General features: G+C 42.1%; 1 protein-coding gene across 4 annotated transcripts in view; it reads left to right on the top strand.

The window, feature by feature from the left end:
* Positions 1-21,918, top strand: part of LOC149170270 (Mo25 family protein) — a 279,598-nt gene that overhangs the window by 155,655 nt on the left and 102,025 nt on the right. For all 4 annotated transcript variants that reach the window (XR_016259858.1, XR_016259859.1, XR_016259860.1 and 1 more), the window contains exon 4: positions 2,290-2,364. Coding sequence is in view for 1 of the 4 variants with exons in the window: in XM_089428974.1 (XP_089285100.1) it covers positions 2,290-2,364 (75 nt within the window). In the remaining 3 variants the exon portion in view is untranslated. The remainder of the gene's footprint in view (positions 1-2,289; positions 2,365-21,918) is intronic.

Raw genomic sequence — 21,918 nt, forward strand, 5'->3', positions numbered from 1 at the left:
ATTACCTTGCTGTTGTACAGATCAACACACATGCCACACAAGCCTTTTCTGTATGCACCCAGCTCTCCTCTATTCGCTGCTGTCATTGATTGCACTCTGCTGTACACTAAGGCAGTTAAAATCAACACTATATAGCCAAGCAAAATTCACAGAGTTTTTCTTCCAGTGATTAGTATGCCATGATCATCATTATCCAATATGTACAATTAAAATACATCATGGGATTCTACCTGGTATGGCTATGGGTACAAGATTTCTAGGCTTGGCTCATAAACATGACTTCTTAAATTGAGTTGGACTTTCACAATCCTCGCATCTAGCTGGAATCCGCAATTTGATCACTTCATACATTCATAGATGCTTATATGCGTGGATGTATGTATGCATGTTTATGTCAGTTCCTAACCAATCTGTTGATGTATCAACACTCCAATACTAAAGTTTAATGTAATAAGTGTCTCATTATGTCAATGTGGCTTGTCGAGTTTGTGAAAGTGAAGGGATTATATTGCCCTCACCAGTGTTCAAGTGTCTCCAAAGACATGCTTTGTGCTCATGCTAATCTTTACGCTAGTGTTAGCTCAAAATTTTATATAATAATTGAGTTGCATTGGTTCTCACACTTTGGGCTTAAAAATGAGAACTTTAGCATCCTCATTATCAAAATGAGCCACATGCTCTAGTTCATTATTGCTAGTGGTTGTACTACTAAGTTTCAATGAATTTACACCATTGATTTTTTAAATAAAAACAAAACGTCTATTAAATTGCATTTATTATAAAATGCCTTGGCGATATATGTAGGTTGAAAGGACAGATAATAAGATAAGATAAATTTATTAATGTTCAGCAAATGAACGCAAAAATAGGTCAATGGGACTTGGTGAACTTGAGTGCAATAATTTTGATACAAAGCAGGAGCAAAAAAGCATCTCCTATATAAAGCAAGATGTAGAATGTGGAATATTGATTTAAGCTAAGATCTGAACACTGAAACATGATAGTAGAAAGTGGATTTGGAAGAAAATCGATTCAATCCCTATTATACAAAGAGTGCCTTTGTGTCAAGATCCGTTAGAGCTAGCTCCCTCAACATTTGAAGTGGAATGGAAGGAACTTTGGATATATTAAGATTTGGACTACATGGAGTGCCGCTACCAAGAAGACGCAACTTGATGTTGAGGCTTGGACGAACATGTTTCATTGCTGGTATGATATTTGGATTCTGGAAGGACAATGTTGTTGGCATAGAGAAGACTCCTTAGGGACTCACTCATTTGGAATCCATAGCAATGCTACTATTTGCCTGTCTCTTGGTACTCATGGTAGATGGGAGCATCATAAAAAAGGAATTTACTGTCATAGAGAAGGTTGGTCTAAGGGTTGGCTAAAGAATTTAAGACCTGAATCTGAGCATCTTCCTCATGTATAAAGCCAAGCATCTTTTCTCGGGATAACAAAAGAAATGGGAGGGGGTGTGTGAACCCTTGAATGGATAAATATAAGATAAAATAAATGTATTAATGTCTGATGAATGACCATTGAAGTAGATCAATGGGACTATTAAGTACAATAATGTCCATACGAAGTGGGAGTGTTAAAGCGGCTCCTATATAAAACCAAGAAGCAGGAAGTAAAGTATAATAGAAGTCTAAACTAAACCCTAAAAAGCCAACTCGAAAGATGGAACAAGAGATGCTCCATACACAGCTCTTTGCTACATTAATGTGGGAACGTGTCTCTGGGGTTTTTAACCTAGTTTGGAGCATTGAAAGTGCCTGATTTGACCACTTGATCATAACCTACTTAACACTTTCTGTGTAGAATGCTATGTTCCCATTCTTATTGTATTTTCTTGTTAATTTTGACTCTTTCTTAGTCGTGGTCCAGATTATTGTATGTATCCTCTGTACGTTGTGACCTTATTCTATGCCTAGAAAAGGTTTACGAATACAAAGGGAGTGTTTTTTGGTTGTTCATTCATTTGATGTAAATCATTGAAGGTAATATCTTGTATGGTTTCAAATTTGTGCCTTTTTGATATGTATCCATATGGAGATTAACTACGGAGCTTTAATAATTGTCCATAAAAATTACAATGTTATTTGTAAGAGCAATTTATTAAAAAGTATAGCTCTTTTGTATCTTCCAGAAATATTCAAAATGGATGCTGTTCAAATTTCATGTTGTCTGTTTCACTTTATTGTTTAATTTTCCTGCTGTAGATTTTTATTCGCTGGGAACAATTATTGCACTGCTTTATCGATTTTGTCTTCCTATGTTTGGCAGCTACGAAAACAAGGACACAGCTCTGAATTGTGGCAGTATGTTGAGAGAATGTGCAAAATATCCAACATTATCAAAGTAAGTAATGGAAAAAAACTGATTTATGATTTTACCAAATGAGATTTCACATACGTCAATTGTGGATCCTTTTTATTGGATTTGAAAATTGTCCTCTAATTTTCTGTTTTGCAATTGATTCTATGCATAGGTCGATGGTCAGCCGTAGGATTTTTTTGAACTGGAACACCAAACGTTGTTTTATTACTATAGACAGGGATTATTAACAAACTAAATGGTATTGTTTATATTAATAATATGGCTTATCATCAACTTTTTTGCTGAAGGTATTTCCCTTTAGACAAATAGGTTATAGTGGTTTGTATTAGAGCTGATACATTTAGGAGAAAGAATGTAATTCACATTTCTTTTTTGGAAAAACTTATAAGTAAACCTAGATTACATGACATACATAGATGCCTCTATACACGAACACTTCACTATTTATAATATATGATGATTATTGGTTTCCTAATTCTATGTCCTGGACTAAAGGTGTTCATCATTTCCTCTTCGCATGATCCTAACGAAGAGATTGCCCCATTTTGTAGATGGCCATTTCTCATGTAATGAATCACTGTATGCTCCATCTCCTAATCAAACAATCCTATAAGCAGCTTGTGAAGCCAAACTGCTTCACAACTATCCAAATTGCTTCACAACTAGCCAAATTGGCTGCCATATACTCAGCTTCTGCTGAACTGAGTGCTACTGAACTCTGCTTCCTATTGAACAAGGAAATCACTGTAGACCCCAAACTGAAACAGTACCCAGACGTGCTCTTCTGATTTGTATCACTCCCTGCCCAATCTGAATATGAATAGCCCTACAACTTCACCCCATCTCCACCAAGGTACCTCAAGCCATACTCCACTGTGCCCTGCAAGTATCTGAGCACATGCTTTGCTGCGATCCAATGCACTTGCCTTGGCTCCACCATGTACTGACTCAAGGTGTTCACAACATAACAAATGTCTAGTCAAGTGTTGACCAGATACATCAATGAGCCAATCAACTACCTGTACTGTTTGGAATTTGCCAACTTTGACTCTGAAGAATCCACCTTCTTCAAGTTGGTCACCATCGGAGTAGCCATAGATCTACTGTCCTCCATCCTGAATCTCTTCAGGATCTCCACTGTATACTTCCCTTATCCAAGGAAGATCTCTCTCGATCTCTGCCAAACCTCAAGCCCCAGAAAGTAATGCATCAACCCAATGTCTTTCATCTCAAATTCTGTTGCCAAATCTGACTTGCACTCAACAATCAACTTCTCTGCCCCAATAAGAATCAAATCATCCACATAGAGCACCAAGATGAGGGGCTTAGATCCAACTAGTATGAAGTATAGGTTGGAATCTGCCTCACTCTTGGTGAAGCCCATGCTCTGCAAATAGTTGTCTATCCTAGAGAACCATGACCTCGGTGTCGGTTTGAGTCCATGTAAGGCTACATACATGTGACTCTCTGTCTTGTACTTCAAACCCTTGTGGCTGTTCTACATATACCTCTTCCTTAATAACTCCATTGAGGAATGTCGTCTTCACATCCATTTGGTGAATCTTCCACCCCATCTCTGAAGCAATAGATACCACTTTTTGGATAAAAGAGTTTGACAATAGGAGAAAAAGTCTCTTGGTAGTCTACTCCCTCTTTTTGAGAGAATCCTTGGGCCACAAATCTCACCTTGTACTTCTCCACATTGCCATCTGCTGCATGCTTGATTTTGAACAACCACCTAGAAGTCACCATTGACTTCCCTACTAGTCTTGGCACAATCTCCTAAACATCATTCTTCATGATGGAGTTGTGCTCCTCCACCATGGCATCTCTCCATACTTGCTGGTTGGCTACTTCCTCAAAGTTGGAAGGCTCTGAGTCTATGATGTTGGTCATCAAAGCCATATATGTCAGAAACTTCTGTGGAGGCTTGCTCTCCCTGAATGTGGTTTTGGGAGCCTCCACATGATCTTGGGCATTTCTCAAGGTTTTCTAAAACCATTTGGGCCTCCTGTCTGATTTGGAGGGAGCTAACTACCCCTCCTCCCCTGAAGATTGCTCCCCTGCACTAGAAGTCTGTGAACTCTGCTCACCCTTTGGATCCACCTGTTGAGTATCCTTTGCAATTATAGGTAGATCATGAGATTTCTTGGAGGCCAAGTTCTCATCGAACTTGACATCCCTGCTCACAACTATCTTTTGCTATGCTGGTATAAAGATCCTGTATGCCTTCGACTCCTCATTGTGTCCAACCAAAATGCCCTTCTCACCTGAGGGCTCCAACTTTGTCCTCTTCTCCATAAGAACATGGATATAGATTGGACAACCAAAAATCCTAAGATGTCCTATCTCAGGTCTCACCCCTGTGAATGCTTCCTTTGGGGTATTGACCTTCAGAATCTTGTGAGGGATCTTGGTCTACAAATACACGACTGTGTGAATGCCTCTGCCCATAGAAACATCAACAAACTCTAATCATGGATCTTGGCCTTCGTAGAACTGATGATGGATTTGTTTTCCCTCTTTGCAACCCCATTCTGCTGTGGTTTGTAGGAAATTGTCTTCTCCTTTTTGATTCTTGCATCCTTGCAGAAATATTTGAACTCATTGGAGGTATACTCACCCTTGTTGTCAAATCTCAATACTTTGATCTTCTTCCCTGTCAAGTTCTCCACCTGAGCTTTGAACTCCTTGAACTAACTAAAGACCTCATCTTTGGTCTTCATGAAGTAAATTTGGGTCTTCTTGGAGAAATCATCAGTGAAGGTAACATAATAGGGTGCACCCTTCTAATGCCATTGACATAGGCCCCCAAGCATCATAGTATATTAGATCCAAAATCCCTTTGGATAGAGTCTCACTACTAGGAAACAAAACCTTGACATTCAATGGATTCTTGACCTAATGACAAATGACTTGAGCATGAAACCCATGCTTTACAAACATCATTTTCTTTCTTCCTTTGACAGATACACAATAACTACATTATGCCATGAGTCAAATGACAATTATGATCGAAACTAGCTACATTTTCCAACACTCCCTCTTAACTAGGGAGTTATTCATAATTGTCCAATTGGTACAAGGACAATACTCCCTTTGAAAAGTTCTCATAAGAAGAGTCAGATTGATAATCCAACTATAAGTGTCAACATTATGATAAACCAACACTGTCTTTGAGGCCTAACTAGACAAGCTCTACTTCATTCAAGAGCATTATGCTGGGAGGCTTTACATGTGATACCACACTACCTCTACAAGGCACATACCCCATCCAGATGTCCACAAGGTATGTCCTTTTAGGACTATTCTTATCTTGGATTTCCAATCCTGAATCCTCAAAGAATATCGATCCTCTTCGACCACTCTTATCTTGGACACCTGTCCTATTCTCAGAGTGTTGATCCCTTTCCTTTCTTGGATGTTTTATCCCCAAGGAAACCACAGATGCTTATTCAATCCTCCACCATTCTTTCTTCAAGGCCTTCACTTAGACTTACAACTATTAGTCCTGGTCAAGTGCATGGCACATGAAGAAAATAATGCACATGTGATGTCCAATATCACTCCCTCTCAACCAGAGAGGATAACCATACTCTACTTTTAAATTGAGAATAGACCCTTGCTCCTATTCAAGGAGACTCTTTAACTTCCTCTCAAATTGGGAGGGGATTCCCGACTTCCTTTGCCTATTTCCATACTTGCTCTGTATGGCTCCCTCTTTCGTTTGCACCTCATTATATTGAGCTTCCTTCCTTCTTGGGTATCATAGAGCCATCTTCTTCCTTTAATCTTGTGATAGGTTCTAGGTCATCAATCTTGCACATCAGTTCTTGTCAATGAAGGCATTATATTGACCTTTCCCAAATTTTCAGCTGATCTTAGCTTCCTCAAGAAAGTGTTCTCTTTGATTGTAGTGCGAACTTTGACCTGTTGATTTGTGGTAGCATCGGATGTGCTCTAGCCATGAAAATTGGTGGAGAGGTTAAGGCACATAAGGTCTCCAAGACTTAGAAATGGTTTGGGGAAATTCCACCCGGTTGGAGATATATTAAAATAATTAATATTTTTAATGGGGTTCCTAATTCTAAACTTAGGAAAATTAAAATATTAATGGGTATTAATATAAAACTGGGTGAAAATGTTCTAAATGACATAGATCAAGCCAAATCTAATCTTAGCCGTTGATTAGGGACTTAATCTCGGCCGTTGAAGACTCAACAAGAAAAGTATAAGATGAGGCTTGTGTAATGTTCCCAATTTTTGTGAGTGCAAAATTCACTAAGGAGTTTTCCCAGTTTTTGGTGATATTCAATAAAAAGGAGAAAATATTATTTTGTGGGAGAAAAGTGGAAATTATTATTTTAATGAAGAATGGCGGCAAAGTAATATTTTATTAGTGGAAGGTGGGGACCACCAAGGGAGAGGACTAGCAATTATAAATAGAGCTTGGAGGCCTCCATTTGGTATCTTTGATCATTTGACAATTCAACATTAGTTCTCTTGAGCTGCTTAGCCAAGACAATTGTGCTGTTCAACACAAGGAATTTCCGAGCGGGAATTCCACCCTCATTTCGGAGAACTTCGAGTGTCTCCCTAGTGAGGCAATTTGGGGAGCTCAATTTAGAGTTTCCATTGGGCATATTTGCAAGTTATTTCAGCTGGGCTGAGTTGAGAGAATTCTTGGGGCCGAAATTCTACATTTCTGGAAGTGCACAGGGGTTGGAGGAATAAAGGTTGAGGAGAGATAAAGGTTGGAGATTGGAGATGTTATCACCCCAAGAAACTCTCCTAGGTTGTAGCTCGGAGATGCTCGAGAACATACACATTCAACTTAATGTTGCAAATGGATGAATGGAAGGAATGATGCTTGTTCAAGCCAGATAACCACTTCTACTTTGCTTAACTCTAGACATGTGTGAACACCCCCAGACTACAAGGCTTTAGACCACCAATTACTCACAGTGTAAGGATGGGGTGAATATGGAGAATACTGACCACATCAGCAGATGCATAAAACCACGTGACGGCTGGCTGCAACCAGTAAAGAAGTCTGCAAATCTAATTCCCTAATACACAGACAAGATGATAGCTCTCTGGCATTAGGTGAGAAGAAACCTGAATAACTCATTCACTGATACATACAAGACTTTAACACAGAGATAGGATGACAGCTTCTCTAATGCTAAACATCAAGAGCTCAGAAATACAGCATATCAGGCACAACTTGGAAAAGAAGATACATGAAAAGTGAGCAATTAACAGCAAAAGAAGCTTGTATTAGCTGAAAATGAAGATGAGACGCTGCAGGTATCAAAATAGTTACAGTCTCCAGAAGTTGAACCTTACATCAAAACATCAACCATCAACCCTAATTACATCTTGTTTCTGGGTATATATAGAGCTCCAATACAAGGGCGCGTGGCCATTCTAGGTATGGAGGGGTCATAATTGACCACCAACCGCATTTAGTTGCCTGATGGAGTCTCTGAGTGCATTTACTTGTCTCAGTGGGTGAATCGGATCTTCTCGGGTGCTCTGTTGTCTTCTCAGGCAGCTGGGGTGTTCGTATTCATGAAGTTCCATAACTGCTAAATGCAGTTACACGCTCAAGCTCTGTCCTTTTCCTCCTCGGCCATGCTGTCTGTTAAATGTGGTTGTTGAGGAGCCACTGCAACTGGTATTGGTGAGCCGATCACTTTCGTCCTTCAGGTGCACGGAATGGTCAAGGGACGTGGACTGCATGGCGGATGGACGAGCTGGATGAGGGAGAAAGGTCGGCCGTCGGATCGGGAGGATAGACGGTGGAGATGGCTTGGTGAGGGATATCGGAAGAAGCGGGAGTGGAATGAGCGTGGGCCGTTGGATCTTGGTGGAACTGATCGGACGACGGAGGAGTGATTGGGCGAGTCGCTTTATCGGGCGCGACGGGAGTCGTCGGATCGGGTTTTTGGTAATTTTGGGCCTTTACGTATGGCGATGTGCGATTGCGATCAGATCACATCGCAATATCGCATCGGCGGAAGCCGAGGGGCGCAACCTTTATACACACATGGATGCGACTTGTGATCAGATCGCATCGCAATATCGCATCGGCGGAAGCCGAGGGGCGCGGCCTTTATACACACATGGATGCGACTTGCGATAGCGATTAAACCCGAACCCGATAAAGGAATTAATCGTTTTTAGGACTGATGAAGGGAGAATGAGCGGTGCAAGGGAAGGAGAAAATGACCGTTGTGAGTCTCTTTTGAGCATGACCAAGGACCAAGCTCACTTCCGACCTTTAGAAATCAAAGATATGTAGCAGAGCTAACACTGGCTCCTTCTGGGGATGAGATCCTCCCTGTGAGGTCTCAAGAACTGCAGACCGTTGCCTTTCCTTCAACAACCAGATCAACAAAAATTTCCTAGTGTTCCATTGGGCATGGAGTCTAATTAAGCCTATACTAAAACTGACAAAATGACATATTTACAAATTTAAGGCCAAATGCCTTAACTAACATAAATTTTCAAAAATCGGCCATTAACTGGGCCATCAAAAACTGTCTCCCCTTCCATACTTTGCAGTATGAAAGTATTGTTCCCTTGGATCTGAGAAATGATAAAAGGCCCTGTCCATAAAGCATCAAACTTCCCATGGTTGCCTTTCTTCTCTTTCAGCGCATCCCACTTAAGAACCAAGTCTCCAACCCGAAAACTGTTTGTCTTTGCCCTCCTGTCAAAAGCTTCCTTGATTCTCTGCTGACCTTTCAACCAGCTGTTCTCTGATTTGATGTACCTCTGCTAAATCAGTGATCCTTTTTGCCATGTCCTCTTGCTCATTTTGCTCTTTTTGCAAGAACTTTGCCACAGGGAGGGTTAACTGAATTGGGAATATAGCCTCAGTGGCATATACCAGCTTGAATGGAAAATTCCATGTGGATTTCTTGGTGGTCACTCTGTTAGTCCACAGTGTATACTTGAGCTTAGAATCCCAACTCTTTTTGTTGTCTTCCAACAGCTTTTTAATTATCCTTATCAGGCTCTTGTTGGAAGATTCCGCTAGACCGTTGCCTTGAGGGTAGTATGAGGTGGAATGAACTAGCTTAATGCCCATTGAGTCGCACATGTCCACTAATTCTTTTGCCCTGAAGGCTGTTGCATTGTCTGTAACTAGTTTATGAGGACAGCCAAACCTAATGAAGATACTCTCTGTTAAGAACTTCATGACCACCTGATGATCAACCTTTCTGGTAGGGATGGCCTCAATCCATTTAGTGAAGTAATCTGTGGCTACTAGTATCCATCTGTGCTGGCCACTGGAATGTGGATTGATTTCTCCAATGAAATCCAAGCCCCACTGCTGAAAAGGGCCACTAGCATGTATGGGTTTTAAGGGCAGAGACTTCAAGTGCTGCTTCCCTTCAAATCTTTGGCACCTGTCACAAGATTTAACAAATGAAAAGACATCAGAAAACAAGGTGGGCCAATAGTACCCAGCTCTGAGGATCTTATGGGCTGTAGTTTTCCAATAATGATGTCCTCTACATAAGCTGCAATGAAACTGCTGCATCACTTTCGTGGATTGTTCTTTGTCCAGACGTCTCAAAAGAATTCCAGAGTGGTCCCTCCAGTAGAGTAGATTTTCATGAATCCAATATTTGGATGCCCTGAGCTTGATAGTTTGGGCTTGGCTTGAAGTAAGGCCTGGAGGAATTTCTAGCTTCAACAAGAATTGAGCCATGGCAGAATACCATTCACAAGAAGCTATATTTTTTGCCAATCACTAATTTTTTCCTGGTTCAGCTATTGCTTCTTCTGTTTGGCCATCTTCTGACCCCTTTTTCAACATGGAGGTAATGTGTTTTACAAGTTTTGCAAAATTCGGGATAAACCTCCTTACAAAATTTATCTTGCCCAGAAAGGACTGGATATCCTTCTTTGATCTCGGGACAGACAAAGTCTGTATTGCTCTTACTCTTTCTGGGTCAATTCTGACACCTGCAGCAGAAACGACATGTCCTAACAACTTGCCTTCTTCTAAAGCAAACTGTGACTTTTTAGGGTTGACTGAAATCCCAAAACCTCTGCACTTCAGGAACACTTTCTTCAAATGCTGCAAATGGTCTTGATGGCTGCTGGAGTACACTGTTATATCATCAAGGTAGATAAGGAAAAACTTATCCTTCTCTCCCACAAACACTATATCCATAGCTCTCTGAAAGGTGGCTCCAACATTCATCAGCCCAAAAGGCATCTTGGAATACATAAAAGTGCCCCAAGGAGTGGTGAATGCAGTCTTCTATTGGTCATCTGGATGTACAACAACCTGGTTATACCCCGAAAATCCATCTAGGAAAGACATTACTTTGGCTCCTGAGACTTTCTGTAGCAAATGCTCCATCTTAGGTAGGGGATAATTGTCTTTCTTAGAGCATTTGTTCAAGTTTCTGAAATCAACGCAAAGCCTGATTTCTCCACTCTTCTTCCTCACCACTACCAAATTGGCTACCCAATTTGAATATCTGAGAGGGACTATGATTTTGGCATCCAGTAATTTCTTGATTTCTTTTTCAATCAGCGGGAGGAGCAAAGGATTTATTGGTCTTAGTTTCTGCTTGAAAGGAATGGTGTCTTTCTCTAAAGGGATTTTGTGCTGGATGATCTTTTTGTCATATGTTTTCAGGTCACTATATTCCCAGGCAAAAACATCAGCAAATTGTTTCATTAAATTGCAGTACTCAGAACTTTGGGCAGCAGACAAATGAGTGGACAGATTTATATATCTTGGTTGTTTTGGACTCCCTATATTATGCCTATGGACTGCACATTGGTCTTCTTTTTGGGCAGCCTTATAAGGCACATCATTCTGGTCAAATAGCTTTTCTAAAGGGACTAGACCTTTAGGTATCTGATTGCTGGGCAGTTGGACAATGCTATTTTTGCCAATTTTGTTTCTAAGCTAGGACTGGGGATTTTCTTCCAAAGTTTCATTCTCTTGATCAATTTGCATTTCAGAGAATTCATCAATGACTTGTAGAAACCTATTCATTTCATCATTATCCTCAAAAACTTTCCAATGCTGGACATTATCAGGCAAGGATGGTCTATATTTCATCTGGACTTCATAAACTAGTCTGGGAGGCATAGGGGGAATAAACATGCTAGCAGACACAGCAAGGGAATCAGCAAGCTGATTTTTTACTCTAGGGATATATGAGACGCAAAAATTATCAAAAGAGTCCTTAAGTCTCCATACCTCATCTCTATATGCTTTCAGCCTTGGGTGCTTTGCTTGAAACGTTTTGTTCACTTGCTGAATGATAAGATCAGCATCTCCAAACACCTTTATGTTTCTGATTCCTCTGTCTTTAGCTGCGTTAAGGCCCAATATCAGAGCCTCATACTCTGCTATATTGTTGGTGACTTGGAAAGCCAACTTAAAAGACAGATGTGTGCTTTCTTGTTTTGGAGATATCAGCACCACCCCTGCTCCTGCAGTTTCCCTTGAACATGCTCCATCAAAGAACATTTCCCAAACCTGACTTCCTTGCTCTCCCTTGGCCTGATTCACTGGTTTCTTGATCTGCACTGAGGCCTTCTGGGATTCTTCAATTTGGAGAATGCATGCTCCAAAATCGGTGTCCACAACATAAATGGGATGATTAGAAGGATTCTTCTCATCACTAATGATATAGGCCAACTGTGCTTCTCTGTACAATCTCCTGCTTTCCCCTCCAAAAACTGGGACAGTGGCATAAGATAAATCATTCTGTAATGTCCCACCTAGTCTCTTAATCCACCCTCTGGACAACAGCATGCCAAACTTAGGGGGAACATCTGCTACCACAATATCCATCATCATGCTCTTCATGGGCAGCTGAGTTAGGGTAACAGCTAGGTCTTTGATTAATCCTAGGCATTTTACCTTTCTTGAATCAAATGAGAATAAGTCATGATATGGTCTAGTGATATCAAGGCCTAACTCTTCCATGACAGCTTTAGGCATCAAATTGTGGCTGGCCCCTGTGTCTAGCAAGCAGTTATGGAGGGTTTTATCATGAATGGTCAAGGAGACATAGAACGATGGGGAGCTATTATCAACAGGTTCGATCATTGGGCTAAGCACAACTGCAGGCTTATCATCTTGCAAATTGATGTAGTCAGTGGAGGTTTGTGAGATTTTCAGCTCAAGAGCATCAAGGATAGGCTTTCTAAAAACTTCACTCTTTACAAGTTCTATCAGAGGTACAGATATTTTTAGCTTCTGGACTTCTGATTCAAAGCTGAAAGTGGAAGGGGACTTGTCAGGACCTCTTACCTCTTGAGCTGGTGCTTTGAGGATGACTGGATCAGCTGCTGGTCTTTTCTGTCTGATATTCTGTTGCTCTGTTGGGACAACAGCTTTTTGAGCAGGATTCTCCCTGACATTGCTTGCTCTTGACCTCAGATTATATCTTTGTTGCTCATCAGTCTGCAGAACAGCCTCTCCGTCCCACTTTTGACTGTTTTGGTCTTGTAGCAATGATTCTTCATAGGCAGCCAATGTCAAAAAGGCAGCACTGCCCTTATCTTCCATGCAATGAATTTCATCCTCTTCTTCAAACTGCTCCTCTTCCATGACTACGTTTTGGAAGGGAGCCTTAACCCTTTGTTCTTCACCAGCTTCTTTACCCCTCTGAATGATCTGCAATTGTTCATTTGCTCTTCTGAATGGATTTGGATTTCTTGGAGCAAATGTGTTTGGAAGCCTTGTCTTTCCTGAGCTCTGCTCAACCTTTAGCTTAGATATCTCAGCAGCCAATGACTCTATCATTTTAGTCATTTTGTCTAATTTAGGTTCTGAAGATGAAGCAGAGGAAGAAGAAGCCTCACCTCTCTGCCTCCTTCTATCAGCATGACTTTTGAGCTTTTCTGCAGCCATGATATTCGATTCCACCTCTAGAGCTGCATCTTGCATTTCAGCTAGAGTGGCACATCTTCTTTCTCTTAAAAGCAGGCAGAAATCAGAGTCAAAAGCATTGGCATAGGTGAGTTTGGCAGAGGTGGGGGTAGGCTTTACTTCAGCTGGTATCTTACTATACATACGATTGAATCTTTTATTAAAATCAGGCAATGATTCCCCATTCTCCCTCTTGAGGTTCCCAAACTCTGTATGGTAATAGAGCAGGTCTTTCTTATCTCCCCAATGCTTCAAGAATACATCGTCTAAGGCTTCAATGTCTGCTATGGACCTAGGGGGCAATTCTCTGAACCACTTTCTGGCCTCTCCATCAAGGCTCTGGACAAACACTCTCATCCACACATCATCTTCACTGATATCTAGGTTATTAGCATAACTATAAAAAGACTCAAGGTGTTCTTTAGCAGTTACTCCCTCTGTACCAGTGAACTTAGGCATGTATTTCTGATATTCTCCTGCAGGCATGGCATTCAAAGGAACAGGCAAGACCAGGGGTCCATACCTAGCAGCTATGATTCTTTCCATCTTTGTGGGTGCTTGCTGGCCTGCCATGACTAGGGTAGGTGGGAGGATACTGGCAGTTTGAACAGTAGGGAGCAGTGAAATGGATGACAGAAACAAAGGAGTATGAGGGACTGTATGGGAGGCTTTCTTTGGACTGAGATCCAAAGGGGAACTAGATGAACAAGGAGCTTTATGAATCTCTGAAGGTATTTCTTTACTAACAATGCTAGGCTCTAAATCTTCAAACTGTATATCCTCAGCTATAATCTTCTCTTGCAGAGATACATAAGATTTCTTAGACTTACCTGATCCTGATGCTCCTTTCTGTGATGTTTTCCTTTGCTTAGCAATCTTCTCAGGGTCAAGAACTGGGTCAGTTGGTGATTTCTGAGGATTTCTCCAGGTACGCCTCACAAACTGAGCCAGAACTATAATGTGGAGTCGCCACTAGGTTGGCCCTCCAGTAGAGTTGTCAGATAGATGATTACAACCAGAAATGTGTCCAGACTTTGTCTATCATCAAAGCTAGAATTGTGTCGTTCTCCCAGGGAAGTTGAGCTTCAATCTCCTCTCCCCGGCAATGGCGCCAATTAATGTTATCACCCCAAGAAACTCTCCTAGGTTGTAGCTCGGAGATGCTCGGGGACATACAAATTCAACTTAATGTTGCAAAAGGATGAATGGAAGGAATGATGCTTGTTCAAGCCAGATAACCACTTCTACTTTGCTTAACTCCAGACATGCGTGAACACCCCCAGACTACAAGGCTTTAGACCACCAGTTACTCACAGTTTAAGGATTGGGTGAATATGGAGAATACTGACCACACTAGTAGATGCACAAAACCATGTGATGGCTGACTGCAACCAGTAAAGAAGTCTACAAATCTAATTCCCTAATACATAGACAGGATGACAGCTCTCTGGCAATAGGTGAGAAGAAACCTGAATAACTCATTCACTGATACATACAAGACTTTAACACAGAGAGAGGATGACATCTTCTCTAATGCTAAACATCAAGAGCTCAGAAATACCGCATATCAGGCAGAGCTTGGAAAAGAAGATATATGAAAAATGAGCAATTAACAGCAAAAGAAGCTTGTATTAGCTGAAAATGAAGACGAGATGCTGCAGGTATCAAAATAGTTACAGTCTCCAGAAGTTGAACCTTACATCAAAACATCAACCATCAACCCTGATTACATCTTGTTTCTAGGTATATATAGAGCTCCAATACAAGGGCGTGTGGCCATTCTAGGTATGGAGGGGTCATAATTGACCACCAACCGCATTTAGTTGCCTGATGGAGTCTCTGAGTGCGTTTACTTGTCTCAGTGGGTGAATCGGATCTTCTCGGGTGCTCTGTTGTCTTCTCCGGTAGCTGGGGTGTTCATATTCGTGAAGTTCCATAACTACTAAATGCAGTTACACGCTCAAGCTCTGTCCTTTTCCTCCTCGGCCATGCTGTCTGTTAAATGTGGTTGTTGAGGAGCCACTGCAACTGGTACTGGTGAGCCGATCACTTTCGTCCTTCAGGTGCACGGAACGGTCAAGGGACGTGGACTGCGTGGCGGATGGACGAGCTGGATGAGGGAGAAAGGTCAGCCGTCAGATCGGGAGGATAGACGGTGGAGATGGCTTGGCAAGGGATATCGGAAGAAGCGGGAGCGGAATGAGCGTGGGTTGTTGGATCTTGGCAGAACTGATTGGATGGCGGAGGAGTGATCGGGCGAGTCGCTTTATCGGGCGCGACGGGAGTCGTCGGATCGGGTTTTTGGTAATTTTGGGCCTTTACGTATGGCGATGTGCGATTGCGATTAGATCGCATCGGCGGAAGCCGAGGGGCGCAACCTTTATACGCACATGGATGCGACTTGCGATCAGATCGCATCGGTGGAAGCCGAGGGGCACGACCTTTATACACACATGGATGCGACTTGTGATAGCGATTAAACCCGAACCCGATAAAGGAATTAATCGTTTTTAGGACTGATGAAGGGAGAATGAGCGGTGCAAGGGAAGGAGAAAATGACCGTTGTGAGTCTCTTTTGAGCATGACCAAGGACCAAGCTCACTTCCGACCTTTAGAAATCAAAGATATGTAGCAGAGCTAACAGGAGATATTCCTCATTGGAGAATTTAGCCAAGGTTGGTAGAGATTTCCAGTGGTGGATTTGGGCTTAATTCAACAGTATGAGTTTTGTGGGATGTTTTCTAGTTAAATTGGGCAATTTGGACTTATTGGGGGTCACCGGGGGTTGGTGGATTCAGCGAAAATCCTTTCTAGGTTTATTGAAAGGAGTCTATAAATAATTTTACAGAATTTTTCGGGCGATATTCGGACCTGAAATCCTAATTCTTATAGCAAGGTGAATTGCTAGTTAGCTGGGGAATTTGCTAGTTCGCTAGGGAATTTGCACCATTTTGTGGGTTCGACTTTGGCTTGGAGATAGGCCAAACCCTTTCTGGGTTTTTTTGGGTTTTGGGCAAGGAGCACTCTCTTAATTTTATAGAATTTTTTGGGCACTCTAGAGTGGGAAAATCAGGGGGCGAAGTCAAGCAACAATGTAGTTTTGGAGCAACAACGCAGTTTTCTAGAGGAGCTTGCTATTATAGTTGTTGAACTTTCTTGTATTCATCCCCTAAGGCTTGTAGCTTGCCTTGTGCAAGCCTAGGTGTATTTTCTTCAACTCATTTGTACCACAACACTATTATTAATAAAATCTTGGCCAGTTTGTGGATTTGGAGATATTTCTAGTTTATGTGTATTCATTTTTGAAAAATTCTGTGTTATTATCTTTGCATGACTTTGTTATCATTGTAAAATTTCCATTACGAATATTACAGCTTGAGGGTAAGTTGGAGACACACCATATTGATCAGTGATTTTCGATCTTTTGGAGCGGGGTTTTGCTGAGATAATCGAGCTAGTGATCTTTTGCAGCGAGGGGCAGTTCGGCACAAGGCCGAGAATACATAGCAGAGAGGTAGAGATAGTGCCAGAGAGATAGCGCAGAGCCTGGAGAGGCTGACGCAGAGGCAACTGGGAGCTATGCAGAGGTTGAAGAGGCCAGCGTGAGTGACCTAGAGGGTCTGAGAGCTAACGCAGAGAGCCAAGGGGCTGACGCAGGGCCAAGAGGTAGCGTCGAGAGATTTTTCGTGGGGGAGACTAACTGCTAGTGAGCTGGGAGTGGTAACGCAGTCCCTGCAGAGTGACGCCGAGCAGTAGAGAAGCTTGGAGCAGCTTTCGCTGTCCAGCTAAGGAGCTACCATAGTTGCTATGGGATCGTTCATCCGGTGATTGATCAGCCAGAATATCTGTCTCCGAGGAGAGGTATTACTACCGAGGGCATTCTTTGTTGGGTGAGCCATTTCTGGCACCCTAGTTGTATTAAAAAACTGCATAATAATAAAACCCTCATATTTGCTGCACCGATTTTCCCACATTAGGATTTTCCAGGGACGATTGGCCATAAATAACGGTGTCCCTTGTGTGTTTGTCTCAATTATTTCAATTGCTGATATGTATATGAGTTAAGGCTGCATTTGTGTTTATTTCAGTGTTTATATTTATAAATAACTTGTTAATGGAATGAACAAGTAGGAGAAATTAAACCAGATAATGCAGTAGGGATTTCTAATGTGTCAGACTTAGAAATCTCAACATGGTATCAAAGCATTGTAGATCACAGGGGAACTGAAGGCACCAACAATAATCTGAAGAATTTGCAGCAGTAGCAGTTGTCCCAGAACAACGTTGTTCTAGAGCAGAAGCAATAGAGAGGAAGTGACGCAAAGGGCCTGCGTCATCATTTCGAGCCAGGAGGAGGGTCAATGCAGAGGCAGAGAGGGGCGAATCAGACCTACGCAGTGCTCGGTCATCTTTCTTAGCCAGGAAGGATCAACGCTGTGGCTAGGAGGAGCAGATTCTGCCATTGCGGGGATTGCGCAGTGCTTGAAAGGCTCAGTTTCTTCAGTTGCCAATGCTTGGGGAGCTGTGGGCAGATTGTGATTGAGAAGCTAGTAGGGTGTTGTTTCTGTCGGTGCAGAACAATACCTAAGGGGACAGAACCAAGGTAGAGGGAGTCGCTACCTTGACGGATTTCTAGCCAAGAAATCCATATCCAAGTTGCAGTTGCAAGGAGGATTGGAGAGGAGCGGTTCGACATTTGGTGGGAGGATTTCCAGCAGGGAAATCAAGACTTAGAGGGAGTCTAGAAGAGGAGCTGAAATGGCAGTGAACGGACTAAGGGATCAGGACAGGTTGGACAGGGCTTCCAACTTTGTCATCTGGAAGGCCAGGATCCTGGCAGTCCTGGATTGACATCGCATCAAGGACTTTGCCTTGAGAACCGTGGTTATCCTAGTCGACCCAGCTGAGAATGAGAAGTATGAGGATGCAATGGCGAGGGCGAAGTGCATGATCCTAGATGGGGTCAAAGATCATGTCATACCACATATTGCTGAAAAGAACACAACAAAGGAGATGTGGGATACTTTGACGACCTTGTATCAGGGCACTTCCGTGCAACGGAAGATGCTATTGGAGAATCAACTGCGGTCGTATCAGATGCAGAAGGGAGAGCAGATAGATTCGTTCCTCCTCAGATTGCAGGAGATTCGTGACCAACTTACTTCCGTGGGGTCTACATCAGATCCAAAATTTATGGTCAGGACTGCTCTGAATGCCGTCTCCGAGGAGTGGTTGACATTTGTCCAAAGTATTTTGGGCAGGGCTACTTTTCGAGGTCCAAGAAGGGATTAGGAGGATGACCAAGGCGGGGAGTAGTGGCAAGGGAAGTCGAATCAAGAAAGAGGAGGAGGATACGGCTCTAGCATCTGCGGGACAAAAAGGGAAGAGGAAGAACAAGGACATCTCCAAGGTGAAGTGCTTCCATTGTGGGGAGCTGGGACATTATGCATCCCAGTGTCCCAGGAAGAAAAACAAGGGAGAGGCTTCTGATTCTAAGGCAGATCTAGCTAAGGCGGAGAAAGAAGTCGACACTAATGACAAATGTGCCATGAGTGCTTATGCACCTCTAGAGAAGAGGTGGGGATACATTGAGTTGTAGTCAAGAGGTATAAACTAGGGGCAGGATCCTTGAGGTGCCCAAACTCTTGGATCATATCCGGCTACGGGAGTCCTTAATGACAGTAGTAGAATGACAGGGGTCGGATGGAGCAAAGTGTAGTGGAGTAGCAAGGTAGTGCTTGGGTGCAAAAATTTGAGGCAGGACAGTGGAGGTTGCAGCATTGCAAGAGGCATAGAGGTGTATGCAGCAGTGTAGTGGCAGCAAAGGTAGCACAAAATAGCGACAGAGGCAACTTCAGTTTCACGAGGCTTCTAGACTGGTTGGGATGTCAGTATTTGGGAGAAGTCAGTTATCTACTTCTCAGTAACTAAGTTGTAGTGCAACAATTAGCAGTGGCAGTGCTAGGGGCAGCATGGGCAGTGCTAGGGGCAGCATGGGCAGGATATTGAGAGGGAGATGCAGTACAGATGCAGCAGTGGCAGTGGCAGTGTCATGGGTAGCAGTACAGGAAGCAACAGTGCATAAATGTGAGGCAGCAGGCCAAGCATCAGCTCAGGTACCGGTGCAGAGGATCAGTGTGATGTTTCCATGGTGAAACATTACTAGAGCACATTCCTCGCTAAGAGGGAGTGTTGATTTGTGGTAGCATCGAATGTGCTCTACCCATGAAAATTGGTGGAGAGGCTAAGGTACATAAGGTCTCCAAGACTTAGAAATGGTTAGGGAAAATCCACCCGGTTGGAGAGATATTAAAATAACTAATATTTTTAATGGTGTTCCTAAGTCTAAACTTAGGAAAATTATAATATTAATGGCTATTAATATAAAACTGGGTGAGAATGATCTAAATGACATAGATCAAGCCAAGTCTAATGTCAGCCGTTGATTAGGGACTTAATGTCGGCTGTTGAAGACTCAACAGGGAAAGTATAAGAGGAGGCTTGAGGGTCAGTTGGAGACACACCATATTAATCAGTTAGTTTGATTTTCTAGAGCGGGGTTTTGTTGAGAGAATCGAGCTAGTGATCTGTTGCAGTGAGGGGCAGTTCGGCACGAGGCCTAGAATACATAGCAGAGAGGTAGAGATAGTGCGAGAGAGATAGCACAGAGCCTGGAGAGGTTGACACGAGGTAGTTGGGAGCTACGCAGAGGTTGAAGAGGCCAGCGTGAGTGACGCAGAGAGCCAAGGGGCTGACGCAGAGGCTTCTGTAGCTGCGCAAAGGCTAGCAGAGTTGACGCAGGGCCAAGAGGCAACGCCAGGAGATTTTTCGTGGGGCAAACTGAGTGCTGGTGAGCTGGGAGGGGTGACACAGTCCCTGTAGAGTGATGCAGAGCAGTAGAGAAGCTTGGAGCAACTTTCTCCGTCCAGCTAAGGAGCTGCCATAGTTGCTGTGGGATCGTTCATCCGGTGATTGATCAGCCAGAATATCTGTCTCCGAGGAGAGGTACTACTGCCGAGGGCATTCTCTGTTGGGTGAGCCATTTTTGGCACCCTAGTTGTATTCAAAAACTGCATAATAATAAAACCCTCATATCTGCTGCACCGGTTTTCCCGCATTGGGTTTTTCCGGGGACGATTGTCCAAAAATAACGGTATCCCTTGTGTGTGTGTCTCAGTTATTTCAATTGCTGATCTGTATATGAGTTAAGGCTGCATTTGTGTTTATTTCAATATTTATATTTATAAATAACTTGCTAATGGAATGAACAAGTTGGAGAAATTAAACCAGATAATGCAGTAGCGATTTCTAATGTGTCAGAGTTAGAAATCTCAACATGACCTTCAGGTTATCTTCTTGCATTGCTACCTTTCAATCCCAAGATGAGTACATCTTGACTTCATAGTTACCATGTATTACATATTAAGCTTTCCTCAACATTATTCTTGTATTTTATCCATATAGTTGAACTTGCCTCAACCGTCATCATGTGTTCTTGCAACATCCTTCTAGGCAACAAAACAATATGTTAACCAGATAACCAATAATAATTATTAACATCAGACTTACCTCATTGTGACAACTTTCTCATCATCAACATCTTCAAGATCCATCTCCACATGAATCTTCCTTCATGCATTAGAGTGCCCAAGGATCAAACTTGATTACCAAGTTACCATTTTCTTCTGGAGATTATACTAGATGTTAATCACTAATATAAAAACTATATTCCAGCGAGAAAGTCTTAATATTCGATCCATTCCAGAGTAAGTCAAATTCGTCTTCATAGGGATCATATAACCAAATGAAAGATTCACTGTGCATAATTTATGACCAACTTTTCTTATAGGATTATATGAATCCTACCCAAAAGTTACTTCAAACATGCATTCTTAATCTTTCACACAATCATCTAGCTATATGTATTTCATAATGAGCTTGCAACTTGATCAATCACAATCCTTCATCCTTTTAAGAATATTGTTTCCAAACAATATGGAATATATACTAATCTTTGTCATAATGCCTTTTCCTAGAACCTCCCAAAATGATGGTTCTTACAGGATTTTGAGGATCCACCTTGGCAAAATGACTACCTCTAACATAATGTTAGACACTTTATGGATGAACATTATGCAAAATGATCCCAAATTCTTGAAAATCTAGATGATTCTTATGAAGCAATTCAATCAAGTAGACTCTCAATATGTTACTATCACCTTCTTCCATCTATGATGCCATGTTAAAACAAAATTCTTCTAGAAAATATAATGATACATGCTCACTCCTTTGATGAATTTGTTAGCATCAACTTCTTCAGGGCCCTTACAGATCCTTCCTTCCATCATGCTCATCATTAACAAGCACAAGGATTGCTTTTCTTATCCATCCTTCTCATTATGTACTTACAACATTCACTGACAAGTACAATCGAGCAAAAATATACAAATACAAGAGCATGATGTCATTTCAGACGATCTAGGGTTTCCATGGGTTTCTTAGAGGGTATACTCCTAGGGTTCTTAGACACAAACCCTAAATTCCTTGACATTTCCTTTGGAAACAACAACCCTAGGGTGTTGATGTCATATCCTAGATTTCATCCAATTCCACCCTGGCTAAGGTTTCCCATATACCTTAGATTCTCCTTG

This window comes from Pinus tabuliformis, chromosome 4_2, assembly GCF_031772625.1.
Source record: "Pinus tabuliformis cultivar Carrire ecotype Pingquan chromosome 4_2, CPIR1, whole genome shotgun sequence".
Lineage (NCBI taxonomy): Eukaryota > Viridiplantae > Streptophyta > Pinopsida > Pinales > Pinaceae > Pinus > Pinus tabuliformis.